Genomic DNA, 22,025 nt, shown 5'->3' with positions numbered 1-22,025 from the left:
GGTGGCAGTGGATATGGTGGGCGGCGGGAAGAGTCCAGCTACGGTGGTGGTGGTGGTGGTGGCAGTGGTGGTGGTTACGGTGGCCGTCGCGAAGAGTCTGGCCGTGGCAGCGGCGGCTATGGTGGCGGTCGTCGTGATGATCAAAGCTCTAGCAGATACGGGAGCCGTCGGGATAACCAGAGCCCTAGCGGATATGGAGGGCGACGTGACGATGGCCGAGGCCGGTATGGAGGAGGCCAAGGTGGCTCGGGGCGTTACTAGGAAGGCATCGAGGGCCTTTTCTTCCCAAAGGTTTAAGAACAGGAATCGAAGGATGCTGTTGAATTTGGAGGATCTATGAAGTCTATGAAGAATTGACGAGATAATAAGAGACGCAGAATTACGAAATAGTGGCAGGGGACAATCTACTCTAAGATATCGAGGACAAAGATCCGAGGAGAATACCGATTTCTGGTCGAGTTAGAAAGACAATGTGCGTAGTCGTCCATGAGACGATGAGATGACACCGTCCGACTCACTCATCCTGTCCTCGGCGAACTTGGCCCGCTGGGAAAAAGGGCCCATTCCGCACTCTGCATAAAGAGCATACGGCCGAGATTCATACGACAAGCCTCACCTAGTACTAGTACACTTCATAGTTATTAGTATCCGAGTTAAAAGTCTATGAAACGGGATGGTCATCCATGGGTGTTCCTTGGATCTACTCTACAATATGCCGAGAGCAACTACGCAAGCACACTACTAATATCCTGTATCTGGTGGTTAAAGAAACTTGGCGCAATGGCTCAAGTCCCCGTAATCAGGAAGATGCAGCAGCACAATGACGACAGTAAGGCAATCTAGAGTGGATAGCCAAAAGCTCTTCGATCCATACCCTTGTTATAATAATGCTATGCGGCGTCCCTTGCTTCTGATCGGGGATATCCCCAATTACGGCCATGCCCATCCAGAACCATTACTGGGTAGTGTTTTTCGCCTCGCTATCTGAATGCCCATGAGTATACAACGACATGGAAGTAAGTAACATAGAGCCATGTTCGTGTTTGTAGTTATAATTACTTGTACGAAATCAATATCTGGTAGTGTATGTACGTGTATACGCGGAGTGCTTCACGGAGGACATACGATGTGATCAGCGAGTTTGATACCCAAATGTGGGTATCGGAACAGCTTCCGTGATCTGCTTTCCCGTTTCTGCCATCTCCCGGAAAAGGAGGGTCCTATGTGATCTGCAGTGAAGACGTCGTCGATATCAGAGAGAAGGGATGGGCACGGGATCCCGGGACATGACTCCTCCCTACTAGGCCGTCGGTCCGAATCAAATCCCCTCTTCAAGGGCAGCTTCTGCTGGAGTTGTTAGACAGGGGTCCGCGAGGTAGGTATGGGGAAGATGATCGTCGAGGCGTAGAAAGTGAGTCTATATAAGAGAGATGGGAGCTGGTGTCTTGAGAGAAGCATGCTAGACTGCCGCCGACTCTCTGTCCTAGCTCTTCTCTTCTCTAACAGAACTTCGTATGTGACCCCCGCCCACCCCCCTTTTGAATGATATATATACATAGCTAACGAACTGACATCCACCCCTATGCGGCAGATTCAGAGCAGAATTTGACACAACTGACTCACTCACTTAACACTCGGAACCCTCGACTCTGTGACGATGAGGTCCTCCATCCCCCTCGCGGCCCTCCTCCCCCTGGTGACACCCTACCTCGCCTCACTGGCGTCGGCGCAAGCCTCGGGGACGGGCGGCACGACGCGGTACTGGGACTGCTGCAAGCCGTCGTGCGCATGGCCGGACAACGCGCCGGGGGCGGACAGCCCCGTGGGGACGTGCGACATCAACGACAACCCGCTCCAGGACGGCGGGTCGACGACGTCCGGGTGCGAGGAGGGCGGGTCGTCGTACATGTGCAGCTCCCACGGGCCGTGGGCGGTCAGCGAGGACCTCGCGTACGGGTGGGCGGCGGTGCGTATCGCGGGAGGCGACGAGGCGGGGTGGTGCTGCGCTTGCTACGAGCTCACGTTCACCTCCGGGCCTGTGGCTGGCAAGAAGATGGTGGTGCAGGCGACCAACACTGGTGCGGATCTGGGCGATAACCACTTTGACATTGCGGTATGTTTTTTTCTTCTTCTTCTTCCTTTTTCTTCTTTTTTGCTTCTTTTTTTTTCTTGCTGGTCATTTCCCCTGTTTTCTTCTACCTGACTTCCCACCTGGCCCCCTTTTCCTCAATACCGTGACTTTCGGCGAGGCGCCTATCACTGCCCAGCTCGTGTCGCGGAGGGAAGTCTTCCATAACACGCGTCTCCATCTTGTGACGTCGATCTTTCTCCAATGCGATGGATGGTTTTCCTAGAATGTTGGCTGGGGGTTAAGGTATTGCACGGATAGAGCATGTTTTTATTGGAGAGGTATTCGCTCGTACTTTGTACTCCTCCTTCCTTGTTTTCGGGGCGAACCCGACCGGACCTTCTCCCCCACACCCCCCCCACGAAGACCGGTATCGGAACAAAATGCGGGGCCGGTGATTTCGGAGGGTCTTCACCTTCACCATTCTCACCATTCCCTCCCCCCCACCATTATTGTTCAACACTTCACACTCAAAGCCAAAAATGCGTTGGAATCGTTGAACGCCCGGAACTAACCCGTCTCTTTGATCTGCAGATCCCCGGAGGTGGCGTCGGCATCTTCAACGCCTGCACGGACCAGTGGAACGCACCCCCCGACGGCTGGGGCGAGAGGTACGGCGGCGTCTCGAGCCGCCAGGAGTGCGAGCAGCTCCCTGGCGCTCTTCAGGACGGCTGCTTCTGGCGTTTCGACTGGTTCGGTGGTGCGGATAACCCGGCGGTCGAGTTCACTCAGGTCTCATGCCCTTCCGAGATCACGTCCCGCAGTGGATGCAGGAGGCAGGACGATGCTATGTTTAGAAAGAGGCGTTAAAGGGGGGGGGAAGGGGATGGATGGTGGCAAGTCGGCAGCTCGTGGGCCTTTTATTGTGAAGGGGCATGATGAGTTGAATTGAGGAGCCATGGACGTGACGAGGTGAAGTGTAAGGTTCAAACTGAAGCCCAGTCGCCCCGTGGGTGTCGGATGGAAGGTCGGCGCGACAGTATCTCGGGGCCCTCTAGTTGGAGCAGGTTTCGGGCAGTGGATTTTGCGATGAAGACGAGACAAAAGTCGTAGCAAGGCCCATGACCTTACCCTAATGATCTTCTTCCGTGGTCCAGGAGCGGGTAGGAGTTCAATGTGATGTTGATTTTTAAGATGGTGATAAAGCTTGGCAGCGGTCGGGTTCGCGGTTTGGACAGGGCATAGACGGGGAGACTAGTCGGGAACTTTAACCTTTTTTTCGGAAGAAGCATATGCTTGTTTTGAACCTACAGGAATGACGTGACCCTTCCGGCTCGGCAGCCATACCGGTTGATAATTCATCACTTAGGGTACCTTAGGTAACTACATATGGTGCTGGTGCTGGAAAAAAAAAAAATGGAAAAAAGGAAAAAAAAGGAAAAATAAAGAAGAAAAGAGAGGCAAATTTCATCGAGTACCCAACGACACCGTGGAAGGTAATTATCGGCCTGTCTCCCAGAATCCCAAACACCACTTACCGCCCCAATCGTCCCTCCTGACAGTTATCATACACTGATACACTGTAGTGGAAGCGCTTCTGGGCACGCGATCCTTTGTTACGGGACGATGGCCTGTCGATCATTAATCTGCAACGTTTCTTTCGCGCCCCCTTAGGAGCTGAATTGCGCGTACCAGTAAGAACATAAAGTAAGAAGGCCGAGTTGAAGAACGTCCCTCTTTCTGCTTGCCTCGTTTTGGGTACTGGCGCCCCGTCCCGTACTTCATGTTGGTGGTGAGAGATGAAATTACCTTGTGGTGGACTCCCACCTGAGAGCTACATAAGGTACCTATGTACATTAGGTACTTTAACGGAGTCGCGTCCTTGTCGTGGTACTTCGTAGGTACAGTAAATCGTCAAAAGAACCGAAGTGCTTTGCATAATGTGATCGTGTAGAAATGCTTCGCTCCTCTTACAAGGTCACAGTACCTCGCGCTAACGCCCTAGGTAATGTAATTTCTGTAGGAGTAACGGTCATTTCTCCGTTACCACCCTTCCCGCCTACCTATCTTGCGATACCTTGCAGTACCATCCCTGCATGCATTGTCCCTGAGCTGGATAAGGTAGAGGACAAGTCCTCATGTGTGTACCCACCACGAGGTCTCTGTTAATAAGGTAGGCCCGACCTTCGGACTTTAAGTTCCTGTTCCTGTTTCTCCCATCCATCGGCCCCCCACCCCTTTTCTCTCTCCACCACCCACCGCAACCCCTGTTTAGCCTTGCTGGCTGGATCCGACAAGCTTCTCTTTCTTTTCTGTTCTCTGGCACCTTAATGGGCTTTTCCATTTCGATCAATTAAGTAGGTATGCTCCCTCGATAACGACCTCGTAAGCCGAAGCACCACCGTCCGTCGACCATTTCCTTTTTCCTTTTCCCTTTCTTTCCCCCCATTTCTTTCCCCTCCTCACTTTTCCTCTTTCTTGCTGAGCCCCCTCCCCAGTAATCGTCACCATATCGTTTTACTCATTTACCGTACCGCCGGAGCTGGGGGGGCTAGATTTCTTCCGCTATCCGTACTCCGTACTAGCTTCGCGCTTCGCATACAACGCAACGTACTTTCTAAGCGAACCCTCGGGTCCATACCATACACTCTTTCTCCTAGAACAAGAACAACATAACCCCTCCGAAGCCAACCGTCGACCGAATCGGCCTACAAAGTGCTTCGTTACCTTGCCCATTTCATTCTCGCACGACATTCAACCGCCCTCGATAGACTTCGTTCGACGTCGTTCGGCTTCGCCTCGATCTCTTTTGAATTCCACGGCTCAACACGTAGAAAGCGATCGACCAACAAAACGAAACCCTTTGCTCTCCCCACTTGTTCAGGACTCCCTTGTCAACCCGACTTTCTCTCTTCCCATCTGCCACACTTGCGATCCGGTCCGCCTCTCGATCCTCACCATCCTGCCTACCTGTCGTAGGAGGATTCGATGACTTCGGCCCAATGCGTGCATCTCTGAGGGAAGAATGTGTATGAGCTCTGCCCTCTTCTCCCTTCTCCCTCCCCCTTCCCCCATTCGAATGTTGTCTCTTTTTGTCTGCCCTCTCGCCCTCTCCCCCTTCCACCCCCAACCATCAGCTCTCCCCGTCCTGATCACTCGCCGCCGTCTCGTGCGGAAACTTTTTTCTATGTGGCCCAAAGAACTTTCTCGTATCATTCCCGGCTTTGGCATCGGTAGCTGACCTCTTACAGCGCTCGAACAGATTCGAAACAGCGTGTATGTCCCCGAATCTCCCATCGCGCCCCTATCGCAGTCTCTCGCTTTCTGCTTTGCTTCCTGCGCTGCCCATGGCCTCATGAGCCTCGACCGCTACACAGTTACACTAGAGCAGACGTCATCTGACCAGTTTTGCAGGCTATTCTTCAGCAACCCAGTATGGACCGGCGCCAATACCATCCCGTCCACCTTGATCAGGAACATCACTGCGATTTCTGTACGTTCCCTTGTCTTTACTTTCTTTGTCCCTCTTCATGGGGGGTTTTCATTTTCATTTTTATTTTTTACTTGACTGTTTATCTGACTCCTTGCCCCCATATAGAGCTCTCTCGCATACCAGGATACTCTAACAACAAACCTAACAACCTTGACCACAACTAACATTCAGACCCGCAACGGCATCATCCAAGGCTTTCTCTATGTTCCTGACATTGCCCCGACCAACCCGTGCTACGAGCAGCAGTACGAGTTCATCCCGCGAAACACGACCACCCAAGCAGAACTTCCCCCCTCGAACTATAACCTCATCGCTCTAGCGCCATGGTTCAACGCAACCTGTACCCAGGCCTACCTGGCTGCTGCTCGCCTCGACCCCATCCGGGGCTTCATCTTCTATCGCCCGAACAACTCTACCAGGGAGCCTCAAGGCGTCAACTCGCCCATATGGGATCTCGACGATGATGGAGCATGGCACACCCAGAACCACTTCCCCGTCTTCGCCGTCTCCGGAAATGAGGGCGCCAAGATGATGGTCCAGCTGTCCTTGTACTCTGGCGCCCCCAATACGATCCCCTTTGCCCCCGAGATCGCCGAGCGATACGAACCGAACGACCGCGATTTCATCCGTGTCTGGACGGAACTATCCATCCACGATGCGCAGAACTTACCTGCCATGTGGACATGGATCCTAATCGTCATTGGCGCGCTCCTTTTCGTCGTCGCCTGTGTGTCCATCACAATGCACCTCATCCAGCGACACCGCCGTGCCTCTCTCCGACGGAGGGTTATCAGCGGCGAGGTCGACCTCGAGGCCATGGGCATAAAACGAATGACAGTACCCCCAAGCCACATCCAGACCTTCCCGCTCTTCACCTACAGCTTCCAGCCGGACTTGATCAGGTCCCCGTCCATCGCAGCTACCCGGTCCTTACGTTCATCCCGCAGCGTCCGGACCGACCATCGCGCCATGTCCATGTCCGACTTCAGGTCGACTTCGAGGACTCGTCGATCGAGCATAACCAGTTCCGCCAACACTGTAGCCACAAACTACCAGCCGCACTGCCACATCTGCTTGGAGCAATACGAAGACCGCGAGACCATTATACGGGAGCTGGTCTGCGGTCACATCTTCCACCCCGAATGCATCGACGAGTTCCTGGGCTTGAACAGCTCTCTGTGTCCCATCTGCAAGAAGAACATGCTCCCTCGCGGCTACTGCCCCAAAATCACCAACGGGATGGTACGCCGTGAGCGGGCCATCCGGAAGCTTCGGGAAAGAGTGGTGCTGGACGATTCGGATGTCGAAGAAGGGGAGGCCAAGAAGCGGAAATGGACAGAGTGGATTTTCCACAAGGAACCGTCGCCGCCTCCGAGATCTGGCGTGAAAATGACACCGGTGACACCGGTCAAGGATTCTCCGGCTCCAACCGCGGGAGCAGACTCCCAGACGCAGACGCGAAGAGAACCCTCTCAGACGCCACCGGTGCAACGGACACTGGAGCCGCACCAGGAAGACGCGCAGGAAGACGCACCACAGACCGAGGGAGGAGATGGTGGACCGGAGCGACAACAGCAGCAGCGACAAGTTCAGACCCCTCGACCCCCAGCGACCATCCACCATTCGAAGAAATCGAAACGACGAATGGATCAACATCGGAACCCCCATCTGCAAGCTCCCCATACTGCCGACCCGCCACTATCAGCCCCCCGTCACCCCGGAGGCCGGAAGAGTCCGTCTGTTCTGGCACGCCAGAGGATGCGAACGCTTGCCGGTACGCCTCTGGATGATCCCGATGGCAGGAGTCCGCTATGTAAGAAAACCCCCCCTTGGCCCCTCAAAACTGCGCCATGTGTCGGATCGTCCTCACATGCTAACCGAGAACTTTAGGGAAACGGGCCTTCACCAAAGTTTTCCCGGGTTTCACCTGAGGAGACAGACTCCCGTTCCGCGTCAAAACTGTGTATGCGGCGTCTTACTGCGATGGGTGGTCCGGCATGGGGAAAACGGCGTTTTGGCTGAGCCTCCCTCTGGCTTCACCGCAGGGATGAGCTGAGGAGCGTGTCTTTTTGGGTGGCTGAAACAATTGGGAATATGTCGTGGACCCTTCAAAAACAAAATCCCGTAGGGTAAGGACGGGCGTGGCGTTTTTGTTTCTGGGTTTTTTTTCACCTTTTTTTCTCTAGCTATTTACTCGGCATCGACGTCGTGGGGTCTGGTATTCAGGGCCGTTCGCGGCGGAATGAGGGCATGGGTTTTGGTCGGATATATCATATACCCGCTATATCGGGAGAGGATGCTGTATTTATTTTATTACTGTATGGCCGATTGACGGCTTGCATGCGCCTTTTGAGAAGACAACCGTGGAGTCTGAGACGCTGGTGCTGCGAAGCCCTGCAAACCGATTTGGACGCAGCGTAAATCAAGATCGTTCTCATACCAACTTGATATTTCCTCGACCATACATGCCTGATGACAGATGGGCCCTAAAACTGCACCTGAACGCCGCCGGCTCCCTGGTCCCTTTCATTTGCTTTGCTTTGACCGTTGCTTGCATTCCATAAAAACAAACGCCAGAGGAAAAGCAAAACCTGCAAAGTATATAATTTCCATCACCCAGCCGAAGTAGCAATTATCCATCCTGTAAATGCTCATAAAAACGCCAAGGAAAAGAACGAAGCCCATGCTGCGCCGGTTCACATCCGACCCTCGAGAAGCCAGGGTTCTACGGGGACGCCGCCACGGGCGAGAGTCTCGCGGATCTTCTCGTTCTCGGCCTCGCGGATCCGCCTCCGCGCGAGTTCGAGCCTCTCCACGCCGCGGTCGATGGTCTCGACGTGAACGTTGAGGGGGATGCGACCGCCGCGGGGGGTGCCGCTAGCGAGAGCCGGCTCGGCGACGCGGTCGCGCAGGTCGGCGAGGCCAGCCTGAATGCCCTCGAGCTCGAGGACGAGGGCGGAAACCTGGTCGACGGCGCGGACGCGCTGGTCGTTGACGGAGCCGAGGAGGCGGAGCTGGGCGTCGAGGTTGTGGATGGCGCGGCGGTTGCCGCCGACGAGGGACCAGAGGGTCCAGAGGATGTCGTCGCGGCGGGTCTCGACGGCGTTCTGCGAGCGGGTCTTGACGTCGTAGATGTGAGCCAGGTGGTCCTCTGAGCGGGTGAGGAGGCGGAGCACGGCTTGGGCCTCGACGATGAGGTCGGCGATCCGGTCGGAGACGAGGGCGGTGTGCTCGATGTACTTGTCCCGGAGGGTGGAGGGGGTTATGGCGGGTTGGAAGGGGTAGAAAAGCCAGGCTGTCCAGCGACTCAGAGCTTGGACGGATGCCGGGGCGGAGGCGGAAGAAGAAGAAGAGTCTTCGGCGAGGCTGTCGATGTAGCGCGATGTCCAGCGGTTGATGGAGATGACGGAGTCAACGGCGGAGCTGACGTGGGTGTTGAACTTTTGGAGGTCGGCGGCGACCTGGCGGGCGGTCTCGACGAATTCGTCAAGCTCGTAGACGAGCTCATCGCGCTCGGGCAGTTCGGAGTGCCGGACCAAGGTGCGCAGGTCCCGTATGGAGGTTTCGGAGCGCTTCATTTCCATGGGCAGAGAGACGCCGTCGACGCTGCGCTCGAGGACCTTCTCAAATTGCGACTGGACATTCATGAGGTCGTCAAACTCGACGTCCTGTCGTCCGTCTCCCGGAACGTCGGCAAATCGAGGGCAAAAGGGGAGGTCGAGGTAGCTCACGCCGGGAACGCGGCAGAGGGGAGACAAGGAGGCGGTTATGGATTTGGTGGCCATGTTGTGGAGGATGATGAATCCGCCCAGGAAAAGGTAAAGGGCGACGCCCAAGGCCAGGGGCACTTTCAACATGCGGAAAGCCATGCCGATGATTTCGAAGAACCAGGCCAGGATGCCGACGATGGCGCCGGGTAACGACTCGGAGACTTGCTCGCCGAGCGTCTTGCGGTCAGGTTCGTCCCGGTAATGGCTACGCCGTCCGCTTCTTCCCGGTTGCAGGCTGCTGCTGGTGGTGGTGGTGCTGCTGTACGAGTGCTGCGACTGCTGGGGCCGACGACGCAAGCCAAACCGAGAAGGCGCCGACGGAGGGTCGGGACGAATGGTCCTCGAGGAGGCAGCGCTGTTGGCTTGCGCAGGCGAGTTATCCACACGCATAGACGGCATGCAGAACTCCGGGTCGGCAGTGCGATGTCCCGCGGCCGAAGTCTGACGCGATGAAGCCATGGACGGTCGAAAAGGCGATCGTAGAATGACGCGCTCGTCGTCGGCACGGTGGACAAAGTCGCTGATGCTGTGGTTGCTTCCTTGAGAATCGAGGCTGCTGAGCTGAGGCTGAGAGGAGAGGTGCGAAGGACCGCTAGAGAAGGGGAGGTCGGCGTCGAGATCGATATCGGGGACGATTGAGGTGTCGAAGCTGTCGTTTTCGCCTCCTTCCACCATGCGCCATGAACTGTCAACAGGGAGTCCCGGGTCTCGAGTTTCTCGACGCGAATGCATGGTGGGTTTTGTAGGCGTTGTTGGCTTTTTCGGAAGCGGAAAGACTGGTGGCTGGCGACCAGATTTTCTTTCTTCTTTCTTCTTGCTCTCTTTTTTGTTTTCTCGTTCGCCCCGGTTCTCTTTACCATCAAAGACCGGGTTGCCTAGGATAACAGGCTTGGCAAAGCCAGAGAGAAGAGAAAGAGAGAGAGGGAGGGAGGGAGGGAGGGAGAGAGTCGGTGAGACGGTGGTCGAGTGGATGTTTATTTATCTTTGTCTAAATATGGTTGAAGTTTGTTCATTGTGAGTCATGTTAAAGGGCACGGAATCTCTTTGTCGATGGCGAATATAGGCGGCATTTCGCTTGGACTTTAGGCAGAGGCGATCGTCTTTGTGATGGAATACGGATAAGGAAGTAGGGATGGAGGGTTGTTGCTTGACCGATGTCATAGTGTCATAGGCCTGGAGTCTCGACTGCTGTGACGAACAAGGGTCCAGGGGTAAGGTAAGGTAATTAGCAACGATACTGGGTACTGTTGTGGTACCTACGAATACATTTGGACAGTCATTTGTACGGATAGGCGGATGTTGTGTGCGGTGACTTCATTGTAATTCCGTACAGGTATGAAATATGTATCCGTACGCTATACAGAGTAGTACTCCAGAGTCTTATTTAGCCTCTTGACCTTCAGGCCAACGCCCACGTGAGACGTATACGTTTATTAAACACTTATTTTGTATATGCATATAAAAACCCTGTTCTTGAACCTTATACCCCTTTATAATAATAGCCGTACCCCACAGTTTAGGTTCAACGAAGGACCAGCTCACGCGCAGGCCCCCACTTTCAGCCTTGACTGAATTATCACAACGTTGACTATCGGCCATACCTTGGCCGATGCTTCCTTCCGTTCCCAACACCAACTACCTCTGTACCTGCCACTTACCGTCTACCACCTGCCGCCTGCCACCTTACCTTACCGTCTAACCTCTACGCTCTTTTGTTCTCTTTTGTTCTCTTTTTTTCCTCTTCTCCTTTCACTGGGATTATCACTTTATCACCACCTACCTACACAACGCGCGCACGCAAGCCTTCACGGTCTCTCTAGTTCTTGCGAAACGACTCAACGACTTCACAGTCTTTGCATTGTGTCGAACCCCGACTCTCCGAACTATTAATCACATCCAGGCAAAATGGACCAGGCAGTCAAGATGGATCACCGCGAGTTTGAGACTACCATCAAACAACTTCAGAAAACAGTGGCTCTCAATGAGGCCGCAAGCAATGTCTTGGCCATTCTGGAGCGACTGAAGAAGGAGGCCATGCCTACCGAGGATATGCTTCGTGTTAGTCACTAATCCCATCCATCATACCTCTAAGACCTTTTTTCTTTCTTGTCTCTATTCCCCTTGCATGTGATTCTTGACTACCCCCTTCCGTTAACTTTTCGACCTACCATCCATTAGGCCACTCGTGCTGGTGTGTTTGTCACAAAGCTTCGGCATAACCCAAACAAGGATATTGCCCGCATCGCCGGCGAGCTTGTCGCTAGATGGAAGAAGCTCGTCGAAACAGAAAAGAACGCTCGCATGCAAAAGAGGAAGCAGTCCTCCCCCGCGACCCCTTCCCCCTCTCTCTCGACCGCCGCCCTCCCCGCCTCCGGCGCCAAACCCGCCGCCTCCTCCGCGTCGCCAGCCCCGAGCGCGAGCGCGAGCGACGTCTACAAGGGCAACCCCGAGAAGCGGACCCACCAGGTCGACACCATCGACATCAAGCGGACGGGCGACGTCACGCGCGACGGCACCATCGGTCTCCTCTACAACGGCCTCGCCTACCGGTCCACCCTCGCCCCGGAAGCCGTCATGAAGCGCGCCGTCGAGATCGAGCTGGCCGGCATGAAGCACTTTGGCGGCGCCAACGACGCGTACAAGAAGAAGATGCGCTCCCTGTTCCACAACCTCAAGGTCAAGAGCAACAAGTCGCTGGGCGAGAACGTCATGTCCGGCAAGATCACCGCCGACCGCTTCGTGGCCATGACGCAGGACGAGCTCAAGAGCGACGAGCAGCGCAAGAAGGAAGAGGACCTCCAGCTCGAGAACATGAAGAAGGCCCACGTCCCCATGGCCGAGAAGAGCATCAGCGACGCCCTCAAGTGCGGCAAGTGCGGACAGAAGAAGGTCAGCTACTCGCAGGCCCAGACCCGCAGTGCTGATGAGCCTATGACCACCTTTTGCGAGTGTACCGTTTGCGGTAACCGGTGGAAGGTATGCTTTCCTTTCTTTCTTTCTTTCTTCCTTTCCCCCCTTTATCTCTTTTTTGTTTGCTAACCCGTTTGTCCCACAACTCAGTTCTCTTGAACAACACGTGCGGATCAAGTAGTAGGAGGTCAGACGATGATCTAGACGATCATGATGACGAACGAAACGAACGTTGCAGCGCCAGCTGCCTGAGGGAAAATGGAAAATCCGAGGCGGCTGTTTGCCTTGTGATTCAGATATCTCTGACTCCCTCTTCTTCCCTCCCTCATTTTTGCCTCTTTTTTTCATTTCTTCCCCTTTGCTTGTATTTTGACACGATTAGGCTGGCGTTTCATGGCCAGCGGGGAAACACAGGAAAGAGGCGTTGGCATTCTGCTGGCCGGCAGGCGGTGGAAAATTTTCTCATTATTGAGTCGGGATTTTCTTTTGCATCTCGGACTTGGAGACTCTGGGGGGAATTGAGACCCGACGGCGTGGAGAGGCAGTGGTTCGTCCCCGTCCCTTTTTTTTTTTTTTTTTTTTTTTTTCGCATACCATACGATGCGAGTGTAGCTCAAGTTAGACCATCGCTTGCTTAAGCGCAACAAAAGACGAAAAAGACCAGTCAAGTCAAGCCTGATGGCATATAAAGTGGCTCGGCGTGATTTTGAACAAGCCTGCTTGCTGTATTTGTCTGGGGGATGGGGAGGACCGAGTCGGCAGGATAAGCCACTGTATATATCAAGGTCCGCAACGGAAAAAGAAAAAAAGATTTCAACATACGGGTAACAACGCCCACCCAGCAACACCCAGCAACACCTACGCCCCCCTGCCGAGATACTAATTCATACATGGCTTACTGCCAACTCACCCCCTACCCAAACGTCCACATTTTTGCTTCGTATGCATGGGAAATGTGCCCAAACGAAAACCGAGGTCCTAGGGGGGACTATGACCGCAACGCCAAGGCCTTTTGCACGGTGGCCTCTATATCTATGCCCAAGGTGGCAAACAGATCATCCTTCTCGTCATCCTCCTCGAGCCCCAGCTCGGCGACGTGGCGCCAGAACTTGCTCAGGTGGCGGGTGCCCGAGTCGCAGAGGACGGTGACGACGCGGCTCCCCTCGGGCAGGGTCATGGCGGTGACGGCGGCGGCGACGCAGTTGACGGCCGAGCTGCTGCCGACGAAAATGCCGTCCTTCTCGACGAGCCAGCGCGCCATGCGGCAGGCCTCGTCGTCGGTCACGCGCACGGCGTCGTCCACCAGTTCCCGGCCGGCCTCGAAGTTGTCGGTGATGCGCGTGATGCCGATGCCCTCGACGATCGAGTCGACCTGCTGCCGCCGCCGCGTGCCTTCCTTTTCGGTGGGCGAGTACATGACGCCGTGGCGAATGCGGTGGTAGAGCCCGCTCCCTTGCGGATCTGCCAGCACGATGCGCAGCGGCGGCGGCGGTGATGACGACGACGACGACGACGACGACGACGACGACGACGACGACGACGACGACGGTGGTGGTGGTGGTGGCGAGTCTGGCTTTCGGTTTCCGTTTCCGTTGCATTCGACGCTGCTCCTCCTCCTCCTCCTCTCCTTCGTCCTCCACGCCTCTTCCTTCAGAAACTTGGCCACCCCGGAAATAGTCCCGCCCGTGCCTGCCCCCGCGACAAAGGCATCCAACTGGCCCCCGGTCTGCGCCCAGATCTCCGGGCCCGTGCCCTCGAAGTGGGCGTGCCAGTTCGCCGGGCTCTCGAACTGGTCGGCGAAGAAGCCGTGGCTGCCGTCGGCCATGACGGAGGCGTGGTCCCGGGCGCGGCGGCGGGCGAGGTTGACGAAGTGGTCCGGGCTCGTGATGGGCGCCACGGGGACGCGCTCGACGGTGGCGCCCAGGCGGAGGAGCAGGTCGCTCTTCTCGCGGCTCTGGTCGTCGGGCATGCAGATGTGGCAGCGGTACCCCCTGGCGCGCGCGAGGGTGGCCAGGGCGATGCCGGTGCTGCCGACGGTGCCTTCGTAGATGGTGTCGCCCCGGCCCGGCACCAGGGTCCCTGCGGCCTCGGCGGCGCGGATCATGGAAAGGGCCACGCGGTCCTTGGGGGATTGGCCGGCGCCGTTGAGGAACTCGGCCTTGGCGAGGATGGTGCGGCCGGTTGCCTCGCTCAGGCTCTTGATTCGGATGAGAGGAGTGTTTCCTATGGCGCCTTCAATGCCATCTACAGGGGGGGGGGCTCGCGAACCGCGGCGGCCGAGGGACTGAGGAGGAGGAGGAGGAGGAGGAGGAGGAGGTAAATCCGAGGACGAGGTTGGGGCTGTGCCTAAAGTTGAGCCTGAAGTTGAGCCTGCGGCACGGTTCGATTCACGGTCCTCCAACTGGATGGACGGGCCCCAGAAGAGGGAACTGCGTCGGCCCGGCCCGTCATCGGCGACAGTATCATTCGTATCACGACGATAATGACGGCCACGCTTGCTCTGGTAACGTTGTTCTAGGTCTGGATAGAAGTCTTTGAAGCCAAGGGTGACAAGTATACCGGCGGTGAAGGCTACTGCGATGGCAACGGACCCGTAGGCTTTGGGATGGTCGGTGAGAGACATGATTCCACTGTCACCAACTCGTGATACCCATCATCCCAACCTGAGAGCTCGTGTACGACGATATCTGGGTATTGGTCGCAAGGAGGGGGGACCGTGAGGGGCGGAATGTTCCCACACCTTGACCTGTGAGTAAGGTAAGACTAATGCTTCTATGGGGTATCGTGTGACCGGAAGGAAGAGAGAAAGACAAGGGGTTTAAAAAAAAGAGGAAGAATAAAAAAAAGGGTTGAAAGTTGAATTGTTGACCAAAAGACCAAGGACGACCAAGGCAGCTGACACGTCGAGCAGCCCAAGCCAAGGTCCCGTCTAAGCTTTTTACGTTAGTGCGAAGTGCAAAGTACTTCGAAGGTACACCGCCCTCCCGTAATTGTGTAACCAGCGATCAATGAATGACTCTTCGTACCTGTGACGTGGTAAAAATGATGTCATTTCAGGGACTGGGGGCATAATTACGGCATCAACCCCAGGGCCGAGCCCAAGCCCCGTTTGTACGTTGGTATGTTTTGTTCCACTGCAGGTACGCATACAGCGCATAGCAGGTACCGGGTTTATTACCTAATCAACAATCCCCAGAATCTCAATTATTGCGAGACCTTTAACCATCGAATTATATTCATTTATATTCATGGTATTCATTTTGGGTACAGGCGATTTCCCCTACATCTACCCTACCAACTCAATCGACCCTCGCCCCCGATGGATTCGCCCGTCGTCACGCGTCTCTTTCGGGAACTGTTCCGTCACCCTGCCTGCCAGTCGCGACATGGTCTTTCGAGGTTAACACCATCATCTTCCAGCCTCATCTCCCATCCACCTCGACCTCGACCTCGACACCACCACCAAAGAAGACACTATGCCGTCAAGGCGAAAATGCCCAAGGGGGAAAACACGAATGAAAGTGCCTGGCAACAAAGATCGCTCATATATACAGAAGACAAGTCCGAAGAATTCAGCCAGTACCCTACCGTGACGGCCGAGGAACTTCGAGGTCGAGACCTGAGGCCGAAAAAAGTGAAGATGCTCATGCGCGACTTCATCGACGGTTCGTCCCGGGCAAACCCGCTTGCTGCAATGCCATTTTGACTGACCTTGTGATATAGACAGCTTATATAACCCACACTACGGCTACTTCTCGAAAAACGCCGTCATCTTCTCCCCCGGAGAGCCCTTCGACTTCCCCTCCTTCCGAAACGAACCCGACTTTTACCGCGAACTGGGCCACCGCTACACCGAGTTCGAGGATGCCCTGGACGCCGAGGAGGGTGTCCGGGACGACCGGCCCCTCTGGCACACCCCGACAGAGCTCTTCCGCCCTTACTACGGCGAGGCCATCGCCCGCTACCTCGTCACCAACTACCGCCTCACCACCTACCCGTACCACGACCTCATCATCTACGAGATGGGCGCCGGCCGCGGCACCCTCATGCTCAACATCCTCGACTACATCCGCGACGTCGACCCCCAAGTCTACGCCCGCACCCGCTACCGCATCATCGAGATTTCGTCCAACCTCGCCCACCTCCAAGGCCAGAACCTGCGTCGCTCCGATGCTGCTGCCGCCGCCACTTTCTCCTCCTGCTCCTCCAACCTCACCGCCAGCCGCCACGCCGACAAGGTGGAAATCATCAAAAAGTCCATCTTCGACTGGACCGAGCGCGTCCCCTCCCCCTGCTTCTTCCTCGCCCTCGAAGTCTTCGACAACTTCGCCCACGACTGCCTCCGCTTCGACCTCCGCACCGAGGAGCCCCTCCAGGCCCGCGTCCTCATCGACGCCGCCGGCGACTTCCACGAGTTCTACGACCCGGACCTCGACCCCGTCGCCGCCCGCTTCCTCCGCGTCCGCCACGCCGCCACCGCCGGCCGTTACCCGGCCCCCTACCCTCCTCACCGCTGGCTCCGCGACCTCCGCGCCCGCCTCCCCTTCAGCCCCAACCTCTCCCCGCCCGAGTACATCCCCACCCGCCTCATGCAGTTCTTCGACGTCCTCGAGCGCTGCTTCCCCGCCCACCGCCTCGTCACCAGCGATTTCCACTCCCTCCCCGACGCCATCGAGGGGCTCAACGCCCCTGTCGTCCAGACCCGTTTCGAGCGCATGACCGTGCCCGTCGGCACCCCTTTGGTACGTTCTGGCCCCCTTTTGTCATAACACACACACACACACACACACACAGACTAACACGAGCGTTCGTCTTAGGTCCACCAAGGCTACTTCGACATCATGTTCCCCACCGACTTCACCATGGTCGAGTGCATGTATCAGGCCATCACCGGCAAACTGACCCGCGTCTCGTCCCACGGCGACTTCATGCGCCGCTGGGCTTACCTCGAGGACACCGAGACCCGGAGCGGCGAGAACCCCCTTCTGACGTACTATCAGAACGCCAGCGTCCTGGTGACTGTCTAAAGCCAAGAGACGAGGGCAGTTAAGGGGGAAACTGCCCTCTTTTCACACTTGTCCTATACACATCTCATATCTTCTTCCATCTTCCATCGTCTCGCCCCTGTGTAATAACACATTTTCCCCAACATACAGACGGGCCGTGCAAGGCCGTTGGTGTACATACATCTTTATATATACTATACTGCTACCTGACCTGGGTATACCCTTTACACACTACCCAAGATACATTCTATGCTGCGCATCACTCTGTCCCCTGTCATGCTTATGTAGTGTATCACGACAGATGATGATTCTACCCTGCCTCTCTTAGCCGGGGAACAAAAATGCACCGTCCATCCATCTACCATATCCCGCAGAAAGCCATTTTATATGCTCGTTGGAAACTCATTCCTCGGCACTGCCTGCAATGACTTAGAGCTTCAACTTCTCCTCGATCCATTTCCGAGCCGTTTCCACACCGTCTTCGGTGTTTTCCGGCTTAGTCCCCTGCCCCTGGCGTGTCGGCTCTTTGCCTCCCGACTTGCCTCCGATAACCCCGCTCACGGTCGTAGCCCAGCTCTCAGCCGTAATGCCCTGAGAAGCGAGATCCTGTTTTTGATCTGTCAGTAAAAATCCCTTCATCTGCCAAACCGGCGAAGAGTTCGTAAGTGGGGAGGGGCCTACCGTTCCAACGTAGACACCGTGAGCAACAGCTTCGTAGTCCTTGCCACCACCAAAGATATACACAGATCGACTCTTGTCCTTGGACCTACAACCCAAAAGCGTTAACATTCTCCTTTTTTTTTTCCCCCTTTCCGGGGCAGGACAGAACATACGAGTAGTGTTTGATGACATCGGCCAGCGCTTTCGCATTAGCCGAGATGGGCAACTGACCAACCCAGTACTTAGCATCGGGGTTCTCGGTGAAGTACTTCTGGACAGCATCGAGCGCCGTCTTAGACTCGGCCTTCTGACGCTTCTTCTGCTCGTCCACAATGCCCTTAGTGAGCTTGTCGAGTCGCTTCCTGAGCTCGTCCTTGGCCAGCGTTGCGAGAGTAGCCTGGTTGAGTGCCTGCTGGGCGTCCTTCACCTCCTTCTCCTTCTCGGGTCCGTACGGGAGGCCCTCGATGATCTTGAGCCGGTTGGAGAATTCCTCAGCTTCGCGCTGAACCTGGTGCGCAGCGTCACCCGTGAAGGCGACGATGCGGCGGATACCCTTGGCAATGCCGCTCTCTTCGACGATGACAAGGTCTTTGATGAGACCTGTCTGCTCGACGTGAGTGCCGCCGCAAAACTCGACGCTATACTTCCGCCACTCTGGGTTCTCGGGGTTCGCCAGAAGTGTGTCGACGTCGACGCCAACGGATACCACGCGAACGGGATTAGGATACGTTTCCCCTGCGAACTACGTTAGCAGTGTGCGTTAGGTTACTCACACACCTCTTTGGTCGACATACCAAACACGGCGCGAACGCCAAAGATTTCCCTCGCACGATCTAGCTCCACATCCTTGGCGTACACCTTGCCGTTTTGCTTGATGTACCCTCTTGAACGGTCCTCGATTTCCTTAAGTTCTGCCAACGTGATGGCCTGGCGGTGACTAAGGTCGAAGCGTAGCTTGGTCTCATCCACGAGAGAACCTTTCTGGTTCACGTCCTCGCCCAGAACCTCGCGGAGTGAGTGGTTCAGGATGTGGGTGCCGGTATGGTTGTTCCGAATGGCACGTCGAGAGAGCTCATCGTACTCGCAAATGACCTCGTCCCCGGCGGATAGAGAGCCTTGTGCCATGTAGCCACTGTGCAAGACATATCCGGAGTATGACTGGACATCCAGGACTTTGAATTCGGCGGCTCCGTCGATGACGAGTCGTCCGGTATCGGCGACCTGGCCTCCGCTCTCGGCATAGAAGTTGGTGGCATCGAGAAGGAGGGAGACAGGTGTGTTCGGGGGGAGGTCCTTGGTCGACTCGATGAAGCTCTTGCCGTCGTAGATGAGCTGCACCTTGCCCTTGGAGTCGCCGCGGACGAACTTGGCCTCGTCGTTGGTCCTCGGGATCTCCATCTGTTGCTCGAGCTCGGCGATTTCGTGAACTCCCAGCTTGGGGAACGTCTGCACGGCGGATTTTACGCTCTTGCTAGCCTCCCTGGCAGCTTCTTGCGCGGCCTTGACCTCATCGTCATCGATGTCCAGCTTGCGTTCCTCACACATGAGCTTCGTGAGATCGACAGGGAACCCGAACTAGAAAAGATGTCAAACCACTGGTGTTTCAATGTCCAAATTGTGCAGGGAAGGAGGGAAATACGCACAGTGTCATACAGGCGCCAGACGAGATCACCTGCAAGTTTCTTTTCGTCGTTCCGAATCGCAGCGGCAGCGAACTTCTCGAACTGGGCCTCACCTCGGTCCAGGGTCCGAGCGAAAGCCTCCTCTTCTTCGTCCAGGATCTCCTTGATGTCCTGCTGTTTCCCAATAATCTCCGGGAACTGGCTTCCCATCTGGTCGACGAGAGCGGGAAGAAGCTTAGAGAAGAACGAGCCGATCTCGGCATTAAAATACTTTCGGGCGTAGCGGACACCTCTCCTGAGCACTCTGCGCACGACATAGCCTCGGCCTTCATTGTTCGGGACGGCGCCGTCGGTGATGGAGAAGGTCAATAAGCGGATATGATCGGCAACCACACGGTATGCCGTATCCACGCCGTCCACATCGTCATCGCCGTATTTATCGGTATAGGGTCGGGCGTGGGTGACCTCCTGAATCTGTTTGAAGAGAGGAGCGAAGACATCGGTGGCGTAGTTGGACCTGGCACCTTGAAGGGCGGCAACGACACGCTCAAACCCCATGCCAGTATCGATGTGCTTGGCAGGCAGAGGGAGCAAGGTCCCGTCGGCGTTTCTGCTCAGGGTCATGAAGACGAGATTCCAGATCTACGACAAGGTTAGCCGTGGGACCATAAAAATGTAACCCAAGGAGGTATCACGCAAACCTCAACAACTGTCGGGTCGTCCTGGTTGACAAGGTGGGCAGCATCACGGCCGCCGATAAGGTCAAGGTGAATTTCGGAACAGGGCCCGCAGGGACCAGCTGAAGATTGAGACAGTCAGCACCAAAGCCTGTCCCGATTATTGCGAGTGGAAGGCAAAAGGAGAAAGAAAAGGGGCGAGAGAAAAAATGGGGGCCTAAGACGAACTGTCTCCCATGGTCCAAAAGTTGTCCTTCATATCTCCCGTTAGGATGGCGCGTTCGGGGACACCAACGGTCTTCCAGATCTCCTTAGCTTCAAGATCGGGCTCCAGGCCCAGCGAAGCGTCGCCCTCAAAGTAAGTCACGTAGAGGTTGTCGGGGTTCAGGCCGTAGACCTTGGTAAGGAGTTCCCAAGCCCATTCGATGGCCTCTTTTTTGAAGTAGTTTCCGAATGACCACGAGCCCAACATTTCAAAGAATGCTAAACGAACAGTTAGAAGACCGTTCCTCGTCTGATGGGAGCGAGAGAGGTACGAGGTACGTACTGTGGTGGTAGCTGTCTTTGCCGACATCGTCAAGATCGTTGTGCTTGCCACCGGCGCGAATGCACTTTTGGCTGTCGACGGCGCGCTTGAGCTTATACATGGGGTCGGACTGAGCGACGGTACCGAGGAAGACCGGCTTGAACTGGTTCATGCCAGCATTGGTAAAGAGGAGAGTCGGGTCATTGTGAGGGACGACGGAGGAGGAGGGTACTTGGTAGAGTTAGTCTGGTGCTGAGGACGACGGTCGAAAGACCGGGGAGGGGGAGACCAAAGAAAAGAAGAAGGAAAAAAAGTGAAGGGAAGGGAGACGAAAACTCAAGTCGGCGCGACAAGGAGAAGACCTACCGATTGTGTGATCCTTCTGAGCAAAATAGTCAAGGAAGGCCTGGCGCACGCGCAGGGCGGACCAACGCTTCTCTTGCTGTCCCTCCATGATGGTCGACGAGGACGATGAACGCGACGAAGACAAAGAGGAGAAAGGACGAGGTGATGATAGGGAGTGGGGTATAATGTGTAAAGGAGTCGAATACGAAGATCTGGGGGGGTGCGAAAAAGAGATAGAAGAAAAAAATAGACGTGGATAAGAAAAAGAAGACGTTCGCGATGGCAGGGTCCCTCGCGAAGAAGTTATCGCGAAAACTCGAAGGGTGGCGATTTTGGCGATTTTGGCGATGTTGCTCGGGTCAAGGCGGTTCAAAATGTGATGTGGTGGAGGGGAATCTTGAGATAAGGATGCCGGTGCCGGTACCTGTAGGTGAGGGGCAATCGGGGCAAATGGGGCAGGTCCCTTGTAAGTGTGGTAAGCGTGGTAAGTGCACCGTGGTTGCTGTTGCCGTTGCTGTTGCTGCTGGTACTCCAGTTGATTGACTTTCCATGGTCGGCGAGGTGGGGGAGGGGCGTAGAAAGTTCTACAAGAGTGAGTCAGAGCTACAAAAGTCGAGCTCCCTCCCCTAATTCCGCTCCCCCTGTTATTGCCACGACCAATGCCAATGCCATTGCCGCTGCTGCTGCCGCTTCTGGAGAAAACAGTGACAGCAACAGCTCCAGCAACAGCACCAGCAACAGCTCCTGTACCCCGATCTGTATCCGTACTTGTACCTGCACCTCTAGACCCTGGTCCGGTTTCGCACGTCCGGGTCCGGCCCCGAACCAATCTCCAACGGCTGCCGCCTCTGTTCATAGTGGTGAAGACGCTGCTGGTGACACTGTGATTGCATTTCCACATTGCATCACACCGTTTTCCCTTTACTGGGTCGGTCCAGAACCCACTCG

General features: G+C 55.7%; 8 protein-coding genes across 8 annotated transcripts in view; 5 read left to right on the top strand and 3 right to left on the bottom strand.

Moving 5' to 3' along the window:
• The window catches only part of SODALDRAFT_289720 (Het-C-domain-containing protein), a 3,950-nt gene extending 3,277 nt beyond the window's left edge, over nt 1-673 (top strand). Inside the window, exon 8 of the mRNA XM_028608627.1 lies at nt 1-673. Coding sequence (XP_028471418.1) covers nt 1-261 — 261 coding nt within the window. The 3' untranslated portion in view covers nt 262-673.
• An 800-nt stretch (nt 674-1,473) lies between these two features.
• Nucleotides 1,474-3,391, top strand: SODALDRAFT_327819 (glycoside hydrolase). The gene is made up of 3 exons (XM_028610528.1): nt 1,474-1,512; nt 1,592-2,113; nt 2,663-3,391. The coding sequence occupies exons 2-3, from the start codon at nt 1,658-1,660 to the stop codon at nt 2,936-2,938; spliced, it is 732 nt and encodes a 243-aa protein (XP_028471417.1). The 5' UTR covers nt 1,474-1,512; nt 1,592-1,657; the 3' UTR covers nt 2,939-3,391.
• Nucleotides 3,392-5,313: 1,922 nt separating this feature from the next.
• Nucleotides 5,314-7,854, top strand: SODALDRAFT_43266 (hypothetical protein). The gene is made up of 2 exons (XM_028615365.1): nt 5,314-5,561; nt 5,667-7,854. Exons 1-2 carry the CDS (start codon nt 5,424-5,426, stop codon nt 7,449-7,451), a joined length of 1,923 nt encoding a protein of 640 aa, XP_028471416.1. The 5' UTR covers nt 5,314-5,423; the 3' UTR covers nt 7,452-7,854.
• Nucleotides 7,855-8,257: 403 nt separating this feature from the next.
• SODALDRAFT_320029 (hypothetical protein) lies at nt 8,258-10,063 on the bottom strand (the record flags this gene model as incomplete). The annotated part of the gene is made up of 1 exon (XM_028609495.1): nt 8,258-10,063. One exon carries the CDS (start codon nt 10,061-10,063, stop codon nt 8,258-8,260), a length of 1,806 nt encoding a protein of 601 aa, XP_028471415.1.
• Nucleotides 10,064-10,899: 836 nt separating this feature from the next.
• Nucleotides 10,900-12,828, top strand: SODALDRAFT_305742 (transcription elongation factor S-II). Its single transcript, XM_028609020.1, has 3 exons — nt 10,900-11,389; nt 11,510-12,307; nt 12,392-12,828. Exons 1-3 carry the CDS (start codon nt 11,237-11,239, stop codon nt 12,398-12,400), a joined length of 960 nt encoding a protein of 319 aa, XP_028471414.1. The 5' UTR covers nt 10,900-11,236; the 3' UTR covers nt 12,401-12,828.
• A 43-nt stretch (nt 12,829-12,871) lies between these two features.
• SODALDRAFT_327814 (cysteine synthase-like protein) lies at nt 12,872-15,116 on the bottom strand. Its single transcript, XM_028610527.1, has one exon. The coding sequence runs from the start codon at nt 14,862-14,864 to the stop codon at nt 13,230-13,232; it is 1,635 nt and encodes a 544-aa protein (XP_028471413.1). The 5' UTR covers nt 14,865-15,116; the 3' UTR covers nt 12,872-13,229.
• Nucleotides 15,117-15,510: 394 nt separating this feature from the next.
• On the top strand, nt 15,511-17,656 carry SODALDRAFT_289702 (DUF185-domain-containing protein). The gene is made up of 3 exons (XM_028608626.1): nt 15,511-15,906; nt 15,965-16,983; nt 17,059-17,656. The coding sequence occupies exons 1-3, from the start codon at nt 15,561-15,563 to the stop codon at nt 17,266-17,268; spliced, it is 1,575 nt and encodes a 524-aa protein (XP_028471412.1). The 5' UTR covers nt 15,511-15,560; the 3' UTR covers nt 17,269-17,656.
• A 20-nt stretch (nt 17,657-17,676) lies between these two features.
• SODALDRAFT_336868 (tRNA synthetase class II) lies at nt 17,677-21,186 on the bottom strand (the record flags this gene model as incomplete). Its single annotated transcript, XM_028612630.1, has 9 exons — nt 17,677-17,853; nt 17,929-18,013; nt 18,081-18,642; nt 18,702-19,482; nt 19,551-20,171; nt 20,231-20,328; nt 20,435-20,689; nt 20,754-20,963; nt 21,099-21,186. 9 exons carry the CDS (start codon nt 21,184-21,186, stop codon nt 17,677-17,679), a joined length of 2,877 nt encoding a protein of 958 aa, XP_028471411.1.
• Between the last annotated feature and the right edge of the window lie 839 nt (nt 21,187-22,025).

This window comes from Sodiomyces alkalinus (genome assembly GCF_003711515.1).
Source record: "Sodiomyces alkalinus F11 unplaced genomic scaffold SODALscaffold_1, whole genome shotgun sequence".
NCBI classification, from domain to species: Eukaryota; Fungi; Ascomycota; class Sordariomycetes; order Glomerellales; family Plectosphaerellaceae; genus Sodiomyces; species Sodiomyces alkalinus.
This window is presented reverse-complemented; position numbering and strand designations above follow the sequence as displayed.

Bases quoted from the DNA above. Each gene is read 5' to 3' on its own strand.
- SODALDRAFT_327814 (XM_028610527.1), bottom strand. From the start codon at position 14,864: ATGTCTCTCACCGACCATCCCAAAGCCTACGGGTCCGTTGCCATCGCA.
- SODALDRAFT_43266 (XM_028615365.1), top strand. From the start codon at position 5,424: ATGAGCCTCGACCGCTACACAGTTACACTAGAGCAGACGTCATCTGAC. The intron at 5,562-5,666 runs GTACGTTCCCTT...GCCCCCATATAG, and splicing joins GGAACATCACTGCGATTTCT to AGCTCTCTCGCATACCAGGA.
- SODALDRAFT_289702 (XM_028608626.1), top strand. From the start codon at position 15,561: ATGGATTCGCCCGTCGTCACGCGTCTCTTTCGGGAACTGTTCCGTCAC. The intron at 15,907-15,964 runs GTTCGTCCCGGG...CTTGTGATATAG, and splicing joins CATGCGCGACTTCATCGACG to ACAGCTTATATAACCCACAC. The intron at 16,984-17,058 runs GTACGTTCTGGC...CGTTCGTCTTAG, and splicing joins TGCCCGTCGGCACCCCTTTG to GTCCACCAAGGCTACTTCGA.
- SODALDRAFT_327819 (XM_028610528.1), top strand. From the start codon at position 1,658: ATGAGGTCCTCCATCCCCCTCGCGGCCCTCCTCCCCCTGGTGACACCC. The intron at 2,114-2,662 runs GTATGTTTTTTT...TTTGATCTGCAG, and splicing joins ATAACCACTTTGACATTGCG to ATCCCCGGAGGTGGCGTCGG.
- SODALDRAFT_305742 (XM_028609020.1), top strand. From the start codon at position 11,237: ATGGACCAGGCAGTCAAGATGGATCACCGCGAGTTTGAGACTACCATC. The intron at 11,390-11,509 runs GTTAGTCACTAA...ACCATCCATTAG, and splicing joins CTACCGAGGATATGCTTCGT to GCCACTCGTGCTGGTGTGTT.